General features: G+C 43.6%; 1 protein-coding gene across 3 annotated transcripts in view; it reads right to left on the minus strand.

Annotated features, from left to right (window-relative positions):
- The window catches only part of FARP1 (FERM, ARH/RhoGEF and pleckstrin domain protein 1), a 576,707-nt gene that overhangs the window by 231,392 nt on the left and 326,717 nt on the right, over positions 1-18,598 (minus strand). For all 3 annotated transcript variants that reach the window (XM_086947879.1, XM_086947877.1, XM_086947878.1), the window contains exon 6: positions 1,060-1,157. In XM_086947879.1, the coding sequence (XP_086804005.1) occupies positions 1,060-1,157 (98 nt within the window). The remainder of the gene's footprint in view (positions 1-1,059; positions 1,158-18,598) is intronic.

The following is an 18,598-nucleotide window of genomic DNA, read 5'->3' on the forward strand; positions in this document are numbered from 1 at the left end:
GTGAAACTATGACTGTGAAAAAACACATGAAACTGCTCTAATACTACAGGTCTAGTAAAATTTCTAATACAAAAAAGAAAGTCTTGAAGTTCGAAATGTTAAGGTACAATCCTACCTCAAGTTCCCACCTTTACCACTACTGATAACATCACGTTTGAATGTCAACGCAAGGGTGCAACTTTCGGAGACTGTGGACCCCAATTTCAAAGCTATTTGGATTTAGTTTAGTTCAGATAGTTTTTTCTAAACATGTAAAAGCGCTTTTAGAATTCATAAAAGTTGGTTTTAGACAAATAAAGCTATTTCCTCGAACAAACATTTTTTGTATGCGTAAATCCACTGCCAGTAACCGGAAGAGAACATTCCAAGGCAGGAATTACCTGAAGGCTTTTGCACATCCACAAATTTGCTTTTTTGTGGATATTCACAAACTCTTCAGGATACCACTGGCCCCCGGGCAAATGAAGGAGAATTACTCTTCTTAAGGGTAGGCGTAAACACAGTCGGGATCAGAAGAACCACTTCCTCCTAAACCCAACCAACATAAAAATATGATGGCAGTGTAGCAGCTGGGACAAATCTGGAATGCTGGAATGATTCGCCATAGGAATTCAAAACCAGTCAAAAGAAATCTCCTTCCCTGGAGCACTCGCGGAAACATTTCAGAATTTCACAACAAGTGAAAATCCACTGTACAGGGAAACACGGAGTTAGATTAACTTTTTTTTTTTTTTTTTATTCACACCTGTGTCCTTTAATGTGTACTTAGTTTACACATGCAGTGAGAAGTGAAATAAACAGGATTCTGTACATCCCAACAAACAAACAAGAGTATATAACGGGATGTTTGCAATACACTAATAATCAATATTGCATATGCAGTGCAAAACAAAGTTGCTCATAACTTATTTTAACTATCCAGACTAAGTCTGTGGCGGGGCAATTTTCTAACGATTCACATTTAATGCTGTGCTTTGGAACTGTAATAATTGTAGGGCACTCTAACACTTAAAGCTTATGGAAAGACATGCATTTTTATTCTTTAAACGGTATACTTACATTGCACAATATGGGAGATTAGCAGGGCAGCGCTGGTATCATTACAGGTAAGCTTCCCTTGTACCAGGTCCTGCTTTACCTGCAAAGCAAATAAGTACCTGCAAAGAAAGAACGAATGACTTAGTGCAAGCACACTGCAAGAGAAGAATGAAACACTAATTTGGGCTTAGGTGCTTTAAGAGCCTGCTTGTCTGCGTTTTATAAAAATGTACCCCCTTCCTAAAGAAGTAGTTTGCTTAAGAACACAAGATAGTTGATGGAAGAACTGGTGGTTGCGCCTGCCTCTTAGTATGCAGAAGGAATTGTGGTGGCTTGCTTCTTTCAAATATTGTGTGTTTGGTAATGTCAGTGCTGGAGAATACAACAAGATGTGATTACTGCTACTAGAGAGAGGCCAAGAACGGAGCCTCCGACGCTGCTCGGAGCCGGTGCTGTCATGTACGACCATACATGCCAACATTTTAGAAGGGGAAAGCTGGAAATTAAAAAAAATAAAAAGTATTGGGACAGCGGATTTCCCCCATTTACTTTTATGGAAGCAGATTTCATGAAGGAGTCAGACAAAATAAAGCCATTTTTGGCATCAGACCCCGGGAGTCTCCTGCCGGAATAAGGTCTATTGTCATGTCTGTACGACCCCCTCTCGTAGTCGGAAGGCCACGGCTAAACTCAGTGAAGCCGTCACGGAAGGAGCTCGTCCCGTAGTGTTTGATATTGTAAGGCCCAGGCCTGCAACCTCGTGCTACATACACTTTCTTCAGTGCATACCTCTACTGAGGACATTTAAATACAAGACAGGAGACCAAAGCCCCGAGTGGAGAGGTGACACAAAGACTTGCACGAACTATGGCCATGCACGAAGGCCCGAGACTCAGTCGACTGACGCTTATGTCATAATATAATGGTGTCTAAATAGAGAATGGTGATGGCGGGGTACTGATAGCGGAACACTGGGATAAAACCTTTAATGTGCATGGTGCGAGCAATATGTTTTTTGAAATAGAGACGATAAAAATGCCAATAAAAAAAAAAAAGTTGAGGAAAAAAAAGACAGGAGACCAAAGGAAAGAGCGAGTAAAAGAGTGTTTGAGTGTGACAAAGTGTGAGTGTGTGAGTAGGAGAGTACCCTAGAGAGATGGAGAGATTAGCTACAGAGTTGAAGTTACCTCCTAGAATAAAATCAGCCCTCACAGTTCAGCATCCCTCCTGAAGAGAATTTATAGACCATGAACCAGGCGTTAAGACTTTAAAAGCAATAAGAAGGTATAGCTCAACAGCGATGTTGAAAGAAAACACACCTGAACACAGAGCACTTCAAAGACTGTGAATCAGATTAAGCGTTGTTCTTCCCTGCAGAAAAAAAGCATTTAATGGGTGGGCAGGCCTAGCTCTGTCCAGTGCTTCTGTAGTCCTATTAATCTAGGTCCTGGCATGGTTCACAGGTCATAAATATTGTTATAGCAAGCCATCTCAGTGATGAACGTGGTGTGGAATTTAAAAGCCAGGTTGAGTGATCAGATAATCCGGCATGATTTCCAAAGTACCCACATCCAAACAGTGAGATGTTCAGGTAACCACCGCAATTTGAAACTTTTTATAAACCAGTGATATCTAAAATCGTTCCAGGAAGGTCAGACCAAGCCCAATTTCCAGGAAATCCTTTGGCTTAATAAATGAGTTCCTGTTAGATTAATTGCATGTTAATTTATATTATGTTTTCTACATCTTGAACATCTGGCATGGGCATGCTATTAAAATAAAATAGGAACATCAATGGTGACACTGTTCTCCACTTGAACGCTGGGCGTAGTAGGCGTAGTGGGGATACGCGAAGCTACGCGAAGTGGGGCAGAAACTACGTCCACCCACGCAATTCGCGTAGCCCCACTACGCGCCACCCGCCTCCCTCCCGCCCTCACTAAATACTACACGCCCTCCCTAAATACTTAAATAATGTTTTTAAAAGAAATAAACACCACTTACCTTGTCGGCTGCGTCTCCGGGGTTCCCTCTGGTAACCGCGCCGCCATGTTGGATACTAATGCGCATGCACGGGCGGCCGTGCATGCGCATTAGTATCCACTATGGCGGCGCGGTTACCAGAGGGAGCCCCGGAGACGCAGCCGACAAGGTAAGTGGTGTTTATTCCTTTTAAAACATTATTTCAGTATTTAGGGAGGGCGGGAGGGAGGCGGGTGGCGGGCAACTTCGCTACGCCCACTCCGTTGCCTGCTACGCCTACTTCGCAAATGGCGAAGTAGGCAACACTACGTCCACTCCGTGGGCGTAGCGAAGTACTATGCCCAGGCTTAATAAAACTTTGGCAAATAAGACCGTTCATTATATTTGGCCCTTAATAAACATGCTGCATTTTTGCCTTCTGTCTAAAAGCTTTCCCTCTTTATTAAATCAAAGTGCAACTTTTTCAGCGGGGTTGCGGTTGTTGTAGTGGGAGGAGCTACTTTGTTTAGTTATGAAGAAAAGAGTTTATGTTAGAAGGTTTCTACCCTCGCCAAATCCATTGCAGGGTAAAAATCTAAAAATGATTAAGTGTGGCTTCATGGGAAAAAACATTAATCTTTTCCATGGAAAATATTGTATAGTAATAGACTTTCTAATAGATTTGAAGGAGTTGACACCGCTCCTAAATAATCAAAGCATGATCAGACAAGGGAGAAGAGAAGAGTTTTTCAGGGGTTAGAATATCATCAATTGTATTGCCCGCCTGATCAATAGATTCTTTTACATGCTGTTTAAGGCCACCTCATTCCTCGGTGTGACCAACACATGCAATGTATAGTCCTCATTGATTAGCCAGAGGTATAGGGGCCACCCACAATTTATTAGTGAGGCATAGTATGGTAGAGCAACCTAATATTATTAACACCTTGGCTGCTAGGTGTTTTCCCCTCCTGTGCTGACTTTTTTTGATTATCATTGTACTATGACGAGCTCAGCTAGTCATCAGCACAGCTCAAATGTGACTCATGACGAGCTGAGCTCGTCATGAGCATGGAAGGGGTTAAATAGCCAATGTATTTGGAAGGCTCTCTAAGGGTAGAGGACCACATAGTATAGTGGTACATGTAGGCATATTGCTGGCGGTGATTTTCGATTTCCTTAAAACAAATGCAACAAAAAGTCTGCCTCATTTGTAACTGATCATGTCTGAGAGTTAACTATCCCAATTAAAAGGAAACAGAAAATTATTCCTGACAATTTGAAGGAATGAAGGGCCAGTCTTTGAGGCACTCTAGAACCGCAAGCGAGAAAAAATGAAGGTCTCTGTAAAGAGCTTTGAATGACTGTGTTTTGAGGCAAAATGAGAGGTGTCTGCCAAGACATACCTTGATTAATTTTGTACATGTGATGAAAGCAAATTCAATTAATTAACACTGTAAGAAGGAAAAAAGAGCTGTTTCAAAAATGTATTCATAAAGTATCGAATGATTTTTATAAAAATGAACAATTGTAGCTTTTAACGCTGGAGAATTGTTTCAGTGTGCTCCCGGGAGAGAGACAGTGTGTAAATGAGATGCGAAAGCGCATTGGGAATAATCGCCTCTGTAGAGTTGTGTGAACGTGGTCCCGTGAGTAAACTCAGTCCATTAGTTGTGCGGCATCGTAAAAGCCTTCAGGTACAGTCCGTAAGGGCAGCCTTGACTTTTGAGCAATGGTACCGTACCGGTAAATTGTGGCAGATTAGTGCTGACATACTTGCGTGGCGGAGATGCAGCTAGTGATACAAGGAGCCCCAGCGAAGTTGCAGGTACAGTGCTAATTCAAGTGTTACTGCGTGACAAAAATGTGAGGGGTGCATCTCCGGCTTGTAGTGGCGAAGTTGACAGAAAAGGCTCGTGCTTAACTTCAGGGCGAGCTCCGGGAAATGGCGACCGTGTTAGTACATCTGGTGAAGGCTCATCACTTCCGTGTGAGCTTTAGAGTGAAAAAAAGGGGACCTCCCAACTTCGTCACATGAGTGCCCGCCTAGCTGTCTTTGGTAGAAAAGTTTTTAAAAGGACGGAGTGGGTTAATCGTAAGAGCGTACTAAGATGCAATAATGATAACCCATATTATGAGGCCGCAGGGACTGTTGGCATATAGTGGGGCCATCATTCATTGGAAGCGAAGGGTTGTGCAAGGAGTTCCCAAAATATTAAGTATAGTGCTCTGTGATGCAAACCGCATTGATCTGATGAGTTGATGCAGATTACCAAACGTTTTTGAAGAGGCATTTTAAAGATCACGTGTCGGTTGAGCATAAAATACCAATCGTGTGAAATGTTAACACGCAGACAAAGGGCTACAAATGAGACAAGACGGAGGGTATTGCTGTGGGGAGGGGGGAGGAGAAATACGATACGGCCGCAGCAGGGGGCGGAGCGGGGAGAGCGGCGATGAGGGAGAGAAACGGTGGGGGAAGCTTGTGGGGCGGAGCGGGAAGAGCTGCTGGGGAACAGATGGCGATTTGATGATGTGCACGCGCATTTTAGGTCAATGCGCTTGCGCATTGACCTACAAGCGCACGGGCACACCATCAAATCGCCAGTGTAGTTAAACCTTGTTTAAGCCCCTATAGTCGCGCTCCGCTCAATGCGCATGCGCATTGAGAGGCGAGACCTAAAAATAGTAGGCTACTTCAACCCATCGAATTACTGATTACTAGCTTTACTGGATGTGGATGCAAAGGTATACACCAGGTTTTTATTAAATGAGCAGGAGGCATCGGTTTCTGAAAGGTAGGTCAAACTTTATATCAGATGGACTTCAGGCACCCATGTGATACCACTGATAACATAGTTGTATCTTATAATTAAGGCAAAACTTGTTCAGAAGGCATACTTTTATGCCCATTTGTGTATCGCGATCTCCTTTGGAAAAATCTAGGCTTCTAGGTTGTCCCAGGTCAATTACTTTTAGCTATTATATACAGACACCTGAATCAGAGTCAAGCTGAGTAAGAGTAACAATGTCTTGCTGTTCAGTCTTTATACCGCAGGTCTTAGTAGAGCTTTCCAAACAGAGAAACCAGCGCCTCAAATCTCCAACCCTGTGAGAAGGCAAGAAGGGCATTCAAATACTTCAATATGGGGATGACTTATTTTATGACGAACCCACGTTGTTCTTCTTTGCTAGTAAAGTGGCATTCATCAGCATAACACAGTTAACAAGTTAAGGGCCAATATGACAACATCTAACATGATTTGTGGCGTAAAATGAGGATAAAGAGGTAACAGGTTTATGGGTAAGTTGGCAAGCTCTTATTCTTCGACTTCTAATTATCTGGGTGTTCAGTTCACTGATTCAGGATCTCTTTGCGAACAGCTTGTCATATTGAAAAACAAAAGTACTTTTTTAATCTAAGCTCTTACAGTATTATATTTAAAACCTGTAAGCCCTACATTGATCTCATCTTAAAAGTCATATGGACCGAGCTGCATCCATCTTTAACATTTGGTTTAGAGCCGGAGTCTCCAACAAGCAGCTCAGGAGCTATTGGGAGCTCACAAACTCCCTTGAAGTGGCTCTAAAAAGTGAAGCCTCACTCACTACATTATTCAGAGGATCTGCGCACACTAAAGAATACAGCACTCATCATCTCCAGACCCTTGGAGTGGCAGGCAGCCCAATCAAGGGCATGGTCATACATTAAAACTACTTAAAGCAAGTGACCCTGACCCTATAAAAACAAGGTGTCTGGATTAGTGTGAATATTCTATTGAACACATAAGATGTTCCCTGTATGTTTAAATGCATGTCATGTTCAATGTTGTAAATCTGTCCACCATAGAAGCAATGTTAATAGAAGCTATACTGCATATGTTTTTGTTTATGTACAATGTTTTTAATTAAATTAATTCTGTCTTTTAAAATACATGTTATTTAAATTTCAGAACTATTGGGGTGACATTATATGTAATCCTGATGAAGGTGGTTAGATGTTAGAGTCCACCGAAAAGCGTCGACATCAAAGGAGAAATACATCTTACATGAACTGAGGATAATTCTGACCTTTTGGCTGAATTAATTTTCCGTTGTGTATTTTAACTTTAATGTCTGTATGTAATCTTTCTTCCTGAAATTAGTGTCTGTCCCCAATTTTAATAATGTATATGAATAAACTGTGCAGGATTATTTTACAATAGTGTTTTTTAGTGTTATATCTGTTGCATTACTTCTATTGTTTTGTTTGTGTTTTTTAACAATACTTGTTGTATGTGGGTGAGAGAACTGTTGTTTTGAATATTAGGTGCCCAAAGGGAATCTTTCTTTGACGGAAATGGTCCTATATTAACACAAACACAGTGTGTCAACCTATGAACATTGCATCACAAAGGCTCTCAGTCTAGGATATATACCAACACAATCCAGTTTGCGAAGTAATAAAACTCACTGGTGCCGTGGCCTCTATGCAAGAAGACGTTCAACACCATCAGTGCTGCAGCAATTCCCCCTTGTGCCACTTTTGATTTATTCCCATTGTTCATGACGAGCTCAGCTCGTCATGAGCACACGAGCAGTGTACTGCATGACTCGTCATGAGCATCGAAGGGGTTAATAAAGCAAAAAGAAGTCCCTACGCGTTTCGGGGTTTCACTCACTCCTTGTTCATGGGAGTGCGTGAAACTCCGAAAACGCGTAGGGACTTCCGTTTGCTTTATTAAACGTCTTCTTGCATAGGGCCACGGCACCAGTGAGTTTTAATACTTCGCATACTGGATTGTGTTGGTATAATTGGGAATGGCGTCCTTGCCGTGCTACCCGCCGTCAGGATTGGCTCGGGTGAATGCTGAATGTACGTTTGGATATAATTATTATACCATTATTATGCAAGAGCCACACTTTTGATTAGGCTTCTGCAGTTCCATACAGTAGTTAATGTCACATATATATATATATATATGAGAGAGAGAGAGTGTCAAAGTGACGTTACTACAGTATGGAACTGCAGAAGCCTATGCAAAAGCGTGGATCTTGTATAATAATTGTAATACTTAGCATATTTAGGAGTGTATTTGTTTACTCATTGGCATATTGTAAGTATCACTGACCTAACCATGGCCATATTAGGCATAATGGTAGCCCTCTGGAATAATCTGGTCTGAATGCCATATTTCAGCAACCCTGGAATAATGGCCACCTTGGCGCAACAATAGCTTTATTGGCTTGTTATAGGCAATCTTGCCACTATGCTACATATCCATGGCATATGACGGCAATACCTGGACATTAGAGGCAAAATCTCGAGCATATAGAAGGAAGTTTTACTTTTGAGAACTGGTGTTTTTTTCTTCCCAATATGGAAATGTGCGTCTGATAGAAGAACATGCTCACATTCATAAACTGATATGTTGGCGTTTAAACACTAAATGGCAGTGATTCTTAAACCTGTTTAAAGCCAATATATGAATATAATACATGATGGGTTGGAAAGGCGCGCAACACCCATTGGGCTCACCGGGCTTCAGCCCCCCGCCCCCCCCCCCCCCCCCCCCGTCGCCTCCTCTGCCCGGGCTAAGATCACACGCACTGAAATGGTGCAAGAAGGCTGCGCATCCGATCCGATAATGTGATTGTTTTAATGATTTCTGAGAGGCCCAGCAGCCCGAGCCAGACAGCGAGCCTCTGAAAAGTTTCAGCGAGTGAACCGACCCCCCTGCCCTGACCTCTTGTGTTTACTTTAGAGTGGCGCAGAGGTGAAATCCTTGCCTGAAGGCAGGGATTTCACCTAAGCACTTGATGGGTTGTGAGCATGGGGTGTGAAGATGTGCACAGCAGGGGGAAGGCATGGCCAGTTAAGGTGATGCTTTTCCTTTGTAAAGGAATTTCTGCTGGCATCTTAGCCCAGGGTGTGCTGTCTGTGCACGTGTATAGATGTGTATTCCATACAATTGCACAGACAGCAAACCCTTGGCTATGACGCCAGCAGGAATTAATTTACAAAGGAAAAGCTTCACCTGCACTGGCCATCCCTTTCCACCTGCTGTCTGTGCATTTGACCCACATTGATCTACACAGTGAGACCTTCGGGAGGGGCTGGATGCCAGGACACAGTGCTGCTGATCAGCCATGCTCCACAGTATAGTATCAGAAGAGCAGGCAGCAGTTTTTAGTGTAAGTTCCAGTAACTTTAATGCATTTTTCAGCACAGCATTACCTACTGCCTGCATATCAAGGTTACTGTGAATGTTGTTCTTGACTTACATACATAAAAACGTCAAAGAGGACAGTCCCCTCCAAATATGCAAATGTAGTGTAAGTTTGTAGTGTTCATTTTTTTTTGGGGTGCTAGTGGGTAATTTTAGAGTTCAGGGTGGGTATGGGTTATGGGGTGCCAGGGGGGAATTTATGGTTCAGGGTGGGTATGGGTTATGGGGTGCCGGGGGAATTTATGGTTCAGCATGGGTATGGGTTTTGGGGTGCCAGGGGTAATTTTAGGGTTTAGGGCAGGTGTGGGTTTTCGGATGTCAGGGGGCTATTTTAGGGTTCAGGGTGGGTATGGGGTGCCTGGGGACATTTTAGGGTTCAGCGTGGGTATGTGTTTTGGTGTGCCAGGGGTAATTTTAGGTTTCAGGGCAGGTGTGGGTTATGGGGTGCCAGCGGGGAATTTATGGTTCAGGGTGGGTATGGGTTATGGGGTGCCAGATGGGAATTTATGGTTCAGCATGGGTATGGGTTTTGGGGTGCCTGGGGTAATTTTAAGGTTCAGGGTGGGTTTGGGTTTTGGGGGGCAAGGGGGAATTTATGGTTCAGCATGGGTATGGTTTCTGGGGTGCCAGGGGTAATTTAAGGTTCAGGGCGGGTATGGGTTTTGGGGCTCCAGGGGTGGTGATTTTAGGGTTCAGGGTGGTATTGGGTTTTGGGGTGCCAGGGGGTAATTTTAGGGTGTGGGGTGGGTATGGGTTTTGGGGTGCCGGGGAGGGATAATTTTAGGGATGGGTATGGGTTTTGGGGTGCCAGGGGTTATTAAAGATTTAAGGGCGGGTATGGGTTTTAGGGTGTGAGGGGGTTAATTTTAGGGTTCAGCGTGGGTATGTGTTTTGGTGTGCCAGGGGTAATTTTATGATTCAGGGTGAGTATGGGTTTTGGGGGGCAATGCATCAAACTAACAAAAATCTGTGCTTTAATTGTTGTCCAGTTTCAAATGCAGAATTCACCACGTTTTTTTCTCAGCTTGACCTGAGCATTAACCGATCCTGATTATTTGCCATTTTAGCTCCGCCCCATTGATTTACATTAGCCACGCCCCTTCATCTGCCATGTTAGCCCCCCCCCGAAATTAAGACCTAGTTGCGTCGTTTGTATCATAGGGCACTTGCTGCTGTGGGTTTGTTTTGTTAGTCGTGTGAAGACAATTCATGCTTATATAGCGTTTCCTGACAGTTAATACCCTGGTATATAATCCGGGTTAGTCACTATTGCATTGGGTGTACCCTGTTGTAATGTTGAAAGATGTGGTCAATACTAACATTTATGGGTAGCTTGGGAAGATTTTCGTTTATCAGAAGTAGCTCTCATTATAGAAAAATTTGGAGACCCCTGGTCTAGAGGTCTTTCCCTTTAGACATATTCACACCTTGAAGTAATTTTGCGATCTGCATATACAATTTCTTTTTTGTACTCTTTCAGGCGTTAAAGCCAATACCAAATTCGGTTGCAATTTTAACTTACTAAGGATGGCCTGGTTTGAATGGAATCTTCTGCAAAGCGTTGCCTTAAGATTGCAGAACCATGCACTTTAAAACACTGCCTATGGGCAATAGTCTACAAATAAGCAAGGTAAAGCGCAAATCCCTGGGTACAATATTGAAACATAGTTCTTACGGAACTGGATTTGGCTGAATCGCTGCAACATCTAACAAAGCTTAAACATTGACTGCAGTAGATCAAGAAATCTAGAGAGCTAGATTTCTTAAAATTTAAATATAAAAAAACTGGCTTAGTGGGTTGCCGATTCATACTCCATCTCAGTCAAGCAACCCTGCTTATTGAAGCCTTGAACCGCCTCATTAGACAAAGGATTAGGACTAGGAGTTTTCTTCTGCACCCATCTAGGAGCTTAGACAAAGCTGGAAGTCTTCTGTATCACACAGCAACAAATGCAGGCTTAGCCATTATACGAATAACTGTTAAAATCATGCTGTTTGTTCAGGCTGAAGTTTACGGTCAGACAGGAAAAGACTGCTCTGATCACATTTCCCACTTTCCACCATTAGAAACTGCAGAGATGCGATCAACTTCTGGTAAATATCGATCTAAACAGCACAGGCGGTTGGGGGGATGGGAGTTAACATTGTTCTTTAATTTGCACTGTCATGACGTATCCAGTAGTAGCATCTCTGAACGGACTAGATGTTTCTGGCACATTATCTGCTTCATTATTTTGATAGTTTGAGGTCATTCATTCTTACATACATAACCACGTCTTAACGAAATGCAAAGAAGTGTGTGTTAAAAAAAATCATTCATTTAATTGGCTTCCAATGCTTTGAAAAAAGGTTCAGTATAATGACCATCAACTATTTATTAAGAAATACAGACGCATTGCTGATTAAGGCTTGAGGACAAACATTTTTTTTTCTTTGAAAATTACGACAGACCTAGGTACCTTTTGACTATGCATATTTAAATAGCTGCAGCCACCGTCTTATCACAATGGGTACACTACATTTTTGAGCGTTTATTTTCTTGTTTTTATGATTACTGGATTCATTTTTTTTATTACGTTAAAATATTAATTTAATTCAGTGACAAACTAACCTTATTTTAGTTTCAGCGTGCAACGAATATTGTCATTGTGTAACATCTTTAATTATTGATTTTTCTAATAGTTTTAATGAGTTATAATCAAGATTATTTTACTTATTCTTTTTCTCAACATAAGCCCTGAAAGGATATTTGCGAACGATTTCCATGCTGGGAAGTGCAAATTACTGCAATTCTGCCTTATGTCCTAGCAAAGGTTCCAGTGGTATAACCAATATATATTTACTCTGGGTCTGAACAAAGGAAAAAATACGAGTTTTCGGTGCGGTGAAAACAATTTAGCGAGTTATATCTCCTTCCATCCTAAAAACTCGTATAGGGCAGTACATTCACTTTGGGAGGCTGGACGGTGAGATATCATGAGCGGGAACAGATTTACAGGAGGGTGATTTAATCGCACTGTAATCCCGCATACCAAGAAGTGAGGCCCCGCCGGTCCTTCTCAGAGGACATCTTTGAGACAACCGTCTTACCGACCCGCCTCCACGGCAGCGGAAGAGGCCAGGCGTTAGTATCCATTAACGCAGCGCAGGCTTTTTTTTTTTTTTTTTATTTCACAGAATTTTTTATTGAGAGAGTTTGGTATTGATATGAGCAGAACAAATAATAGCAGATAAAGTCCATGGTACAAGTACATAATAAACCGAGAGGCGGTGAAGTAACATAATATGGACTAAACATAACATGCGGGGGGAAAAATAAACCAGGTAAATAAAGAAAATGACAATCAAGCATCAAGTCCGTACAACACGAAGGCATATGTCAGCGGGCAGATCGGTCATATAGTACAGCAGGGTGAATCACAACCATCAAATGACATATTGAGAAATTGCTTGCCACAACAATGTTTTAGGTGCCTCACGGAGGTTTGAAGAGATCAAAGTGAGCGTCAAGTGAGACCCATATTTTCCTGTGTTGTGGGCGCCAGGGGTGAGAGGCAAGTGCAATGGTATCGGCACCCCTGAGGTTAGAAACCCAGTTGAGCCAATGGGGGAAGGAGGCTTTGGCTGTATTTTTCCAGTTGGACGTTATGACTTTAACCGCCGCCGTCAGTAAAAGATCAAGTAGGGCTTTGTCATTTTCATTTAAAGTGACAGCTTTGGAAGAACCCATAACTAGAGTAGCAAATTCTCTCGGGAGAGAAACGTGCAGGGCTTTGTTAACAAAGTCAAATATCCTGTCCCAGTATGTGGCAACCCGGGGGCATTTAAATATTAGATGTTCAAGGTCTCCTCCCGCTTCCAAACAGTTCCAGCAGGAGTCATTGTCTTTGATGTTGTGCAGAAAAAGTCTCCTGGGGGTCCAAAAGGCTTTGTGTAGGAGCCAGAATTTAGTTTGGGATAGAGTTGGGCTAATTTTGTGTCTTGTGGTCGATTCCCAAATTCTGGCCCACTCGTTATCAGATGTGGGAGTGGAGGAGTATGATTCCCAATAGGATTGTAATGCAGAGACCAGGTTAGATGTCTGTGGTTTGATCATTTTGTACATTCTGGAAACCTGGTGGCCAAGTCTATTAAGGGTGGATAAAAGGCCAGGGAGTGAGGGGGATGTGTTGCCCAAGTTTGCTTTGGTTAGGGCCACCTTAACTTGTAGAAAATAGTAGAAGTCAATGTTCTCGAGTTGAAATCTATCCTGTAATTCCTTGAATGTGAGTGGTGTTTGGCCCTCGTAGAGGTGGTGAGGGAAGTGTATTCCCTTCCTGATCCAAGAAGGATTATACAGCGGTTTACCTTTGTATGTTATAGTGTTATTCCGCCATAGGGATTCCCACTTTGAATTGCGAAATTGATGGGGTAGAGATTTACTTATATGGAGGAGGGAGTTCTTAGTGTTTTTAAATATGATGTTAGAGTCGATATCGGGACGCACTTTGATGGTAAGGAGGGAGGAGGGGTCAAGGCCTTGCACTAGGGATTTTTCGATGTGTAACCACACAGGTGTGTAATCAGGCTGTGGAGTGAGCCAGATCGCACCTTGCCTGGCCAGGAAGGCGGTCTGGTAGAGTCTAAAGTCGGCCAGATTGACGCCACCCAAGGATTTATCTAGTCGTAGCTTTTTCATGCTGATCCTGGCTTTTTTCCCCTGCCAGAGGAAGGAGGTGATTACCTTATCCAGTTTTGAGTGGAAATCGTTAGAGAGCGTTAGGGGAAGCATCGAGCTCAGGTAATTGACCAATGGGGAGATCATCATTTTTATCGTCTCTATCCGACCCCACCATGTAATGAATCGCGGCGACCAACCATCCAAGATTCTTTTAATTTTCGCTAGTGTGGTCGATTCATTGTGCTTGAGTGTACTTAGTATGTTGTCAGTGAATTCTATTCCTAGGTACTTAATGACATCCGGTTGCCAGGCTAGACCTGAATTTCCAAGGACCTCTTTGGTAGTATGTACATTAAGGGGTTTAACTTCGGATTTGTCCTTGTTTAACTTATAGCCGGACAAAGCCGAGTACTTACTGATGGAGGACATAAGCCCCTTAATTGATAGGGTTGGGTGTTCTGTGGCTATTAAGATGTCGTCGGCATATGCCGCTAGTTTTATCTGAGTGTTTCCGAATGTGACACCTGCGATGTCCTCATTTTTCTTGATGTCGGTGAGTAGTGGCTCAAGAGCCAGTAGAAATAGAGCCGGTGAAAGTGGGCAACCCTGTCTAGTTCCTTGGAATAGGCGGAACGGGTCAGAGAGTGTTCCATTAATAGATATACGGGCAGAGGGGGCGGAGTATAAGGCCATCACCATTTTAATGAAAGAATTACCCAGATTGAATGCGCTCATACAATGCTGAAGAAATGGCCATGAGACTTTGTCGAATGCTTTCTCAGCATCTAGGGTTATTGCAACCATCGGCGTTTTGCAGTTTTTCGCTTTTTCAAGTATGTGGCATAGGAGTCTGGTGTTGTCGTTCGACATCCTGTGTTTCAAAAATCCTACTTGTGATGGACTTATCAATTTGGGCAGTACGGCGTTTAGTCTAGTTGCTAAGATCTTGGCATAGATCTTACAGTCAATATTTATGAGTGAAATGGGGCGGTAATTTTTTGTCTGGAGGGGATCTTTCCCTTCCTTGGGTATAACAATTATTGTGGCTTCACTCATCGAGGGAGAGATACTCCCACTGGAGGCGGTGGAGTTGAACACGGTTTGGAGTGTCGGGGAGAGTTGGCTGTCAAAGGCTTTGTAGAAAGAGGCAGAAAAGCCATCAGGGCCCGGGGCTTTGTTGCTTTTGAGTGTTTTTATGGCCGTCGAGATTTCTGTGATGCTGATGGGTGACCCTAGATTTAATTCGTCTATCTCTGAGAGTCTGGGGAGGTCTAGGGTCTTTAGGTAATCTATGCATGACTGTGGGTCCAGGGGCTTATCATTCTTGTATAATTCTTCGTAAAATTGCTTAAAGGTATCAAGAATCTTGGACTGGTTGGTGTGCGTGTTATTGGCGGGATCTTTTATAGAGGATATGGTTGTTAATTTCTGCTTGTGTTTAAGGTAGGAGGCCAACAGCTTCCCGGCTCTGTTTCCCTCACACAGCTTCAAGGCTTCGAAGCGGTTGATCCACACGCCTGCTCTCTTGCTCACAATGGAATTATACTCGTATTTCTTTTTTATGAGTTGGTCAAGGGGTTTGGAGTCTTGAGGATTGGTTTTGTGTAAGGATTCTAGTGATCTGATCTCCTGCTCCAGTTGCTCTAGTTCTTTGTTTATCGCTTTGTTGGCTCTGGTTCTTATATTAATAATAACTCCACGGATCGTGGCTTTGAGCGCGTCCCAGAGGATGTTTGGATCTGTGTCAGGGACATTATTTAAGAGTAAGTACTCTTCAATGGCTTTAGTAATCTGTAGTTTGTCGTCCGGGTTGGTTAGTGTTTCATCGTTGAAACGCCATCTTCTGGGCGGTCTGATTGAGCGGGAGCCTGCAAGTTTGGTGTGGATACATGCATGATCGGAGATCAGTTTAGGGGCGATGTCGGTTTCCTCGATTAGGTGTGCAAATGTAGAAGATATTAGGATAAAGTCAATACGCGAGTAGGAGTTGTGGGGAGTGGAGTAAAAGGTGAAGTCTCTCCCATCAGGGTTTTGGAGACGCCATGAGTCTTTAAGGCAGTACCTTTCGCATAGCCGCAGGAGTGCCTCATGTGAGCGTGATGGGTGAAAAGCGCATTTGGACTGCCGGTCTAGTAGGGGGTCTAGAGGAAGATTAAAATCGCCTCCCACAATGAGAAGGTCGTCCTGAGGGATATGCTCCATCGAGCGGGAAACGGAGTCCCAAAACCCGGGGTCGTCTGAGTTAGGGCCGTAAATGTTCACAACGTGAATTGGGTCATCTTCCCTGCGTAGATGGGCCACCAGAACCCTTCCCTCCGTATCATGAGTGTGTGAAACTAGTGTTATGTTCGACTTCTTTGATATCAGGGTAATTAGACCTCCTTTCTTGTGCGGTGCAGGGGATGACAGTATATGGGAAGACCAATGGACGTTTAAGAAACGTGTGTCCTCTTCCGATAGTTTAGTTTCCTGTAGGAGGATAATATCCCCCTTAGTTTTGGCGATGTAGTCGAACACTTTCCTCCTTTTTACAGGGTGGTTAAGACCCTTAACATTTAACGAAACTATGTTGAGGTCATCCGCTAATGACTTAGTGTTAGACATTAGTGGGCAAGGTTATCGCTAAGTGGTGATCTGGTGGGGGGCAGAAGAATGAGACAAACATCCCCGTGGGAGCCTGTGTGCTAATACAATACCAAGTGGACAGAGCTAGCGAAGTGGCTAGGGGTATAACTAGCGTCCTTGTGTTGTAGCTGAATGTGTTGTAGCTGAATGGAACAGACAGAAAAAGGGACAAAAAATAACACAAAAAGATATACAATGCTATAAGGTACCAACAATTATTATCTGCTGAAAACTCTCTCTTTTTCCCAATCCCCATGCAAGCCCTCCCAATCCCCCCTCCCCCCCTCCCCCCCCAATACGTACGTAGGGAGTACGACGACAGTACCTAGCTAGGCAAAACAGGAGTTATTAAACATTAGCAATCGATATTCATTAGTTCCAATGTTAAACTTAAGAGGATTTAGATGTCCAGACTGTGTGGCAGCGGGTAACATTTACTGCAGCAATAATACGTGCGTAATGGTAGTGTTTGTGCGCAATAATATGCTGTGTTAAACCAGGAGTGACTGTCTGCAACGTGCAGACGAAAGCAGTAAGAGGGTTAGAACCAGCTAAACGTTGCGTTAAGAAAACTTGAATCGTTAAATTGGATTGAACTCCCTGTAGTAAGGGCAATATATGTGCACATAAACATATAATAGCAATAATGACAAACTAGTAGCGGCTATTTGCGTCGTGCAATAGAGTCTAAGTGTGAGAGTAGAACTTGCCCGACATTATGCAAGCAATCACCAATCCTGTTGCAAACCAAAGGAGATCATAAAACGTCACTTATCGAGTGGGCGGACTAGCAAACAACTAGAGAAGGCAACTATTACCAAACTATTACAAAACTACAAGTACACAATAGTGCGACCTGGAAAGGATAGAGATCCGATAGACCTGTTCTTTGTCATGCTAGTCACGTGGTCTTCCTTTTGTTGGAAGGGCCATTCGATTGGTCCATTTCCTGAGGTGGGCCATTTTGCAGGTAGTTTTCCAGATCTTTCGGGTCCGTGAAGAATTTTGTGCGGCCGTTTATTGTGATTTTGAACTTGGCTGGCCCTGCAAAGGAGTAGGGTATGTTCTTGGATCTAAGCTTGGCGCGGATTTCCAGAAACCCCTTGCGAACCTCCACAGTGTCCTTGGAGTAGTCCTGTGTAAAGATGATCCTCTGACCTTCCCAAACGATGGAGTGCTGCTTCCTTGCGTATTGTAGGATCAGATCGACATGCTGATATCGGAGTGGTTTGCATATCATTGGTCTGGGGCCCTTCTCGCGGTTAGTAGTGAATGTGGGGATTCTATGCGCACGGTCTAGCTCCAGACCATGCGGGAAAGCAATGCCGGTAATCATGGGGATCCATGCTTCCAGGAAAGTCACGCAAGAGTCTGCATCTTTTTCTGCGTTTTCGGGTATGCCAAAAATTCTAATGTTCCCTCGCCTGTTGCGGTCTTCCAACTCAGCATGTTGGCGTCTGAGGGTGTTAGTGGTGTCTTCAAGGCGCTGTATTCTAGCAGCTGATTGACGTGCGAGGTCCTCCACGTCGCTGATGCGCTGTTCCGCTGTGTTCAGCCCGGATTTTAGGTCATTCATATCAGCTCTGATGGCCGTTAGCTCAAGCTGCATAGCGTCAGTATTCGCCTTAGTGGATTTGGAGATAACAGTGAGGTCTCCTAATTTTTTCAAAATCATTTCCATCGTGGCCGCCATGTCTGGTTTGCCCTTAATGGGAGAGTCAGAAATTTGTGGCTCTGGTTTCGCCTTCTTAGAATTTGTCTTTTCCTCTCTGCCTGCCATTCTGGACGTGGGGTGTGAGAAGAGAAGTGATTACCAGCTAGCTAGCGACGATGTTGGGATCAGACAGGGAGTTGCCAAACAGGTTAGGGCTGTTGAGACTCTCAAGGTTGGTTCCACGTGGTGATTCTCCCAGAGCCAGGCGAGCCTAGTGCAGGCTAGTTTATTGGCGTTGTTAGTGTAGTTGCGCTGTGTTGTCTCCTGATCCAAGGCTTCCTTGTGAGGCTGGTAATATTAGGAGATTAGCTGAGTCAGCTTATAGGGAGAGCAGAGCTAGGTGCCGGTTAGTGAGATGATGGTTAGGGGCACGATGCCAAAGTGCTTTAG

Source organism: Lissotriton vulgaris (assembly GCF_964263255.1).
Source record: "Lissotriton vulgaris chromosome 8 unlocalized genomic scaffold, aLisVul1.2 SUPER_8_unloc_1, whole genome shotgun sequence".
Taxonomy (NCBI): domain Eukaryota; kingdom Metazoa; phylum Chordata; class Amphibia; order Caudata; family Salamandridae; genus Lissotriton; species Lissotriton vulgaris.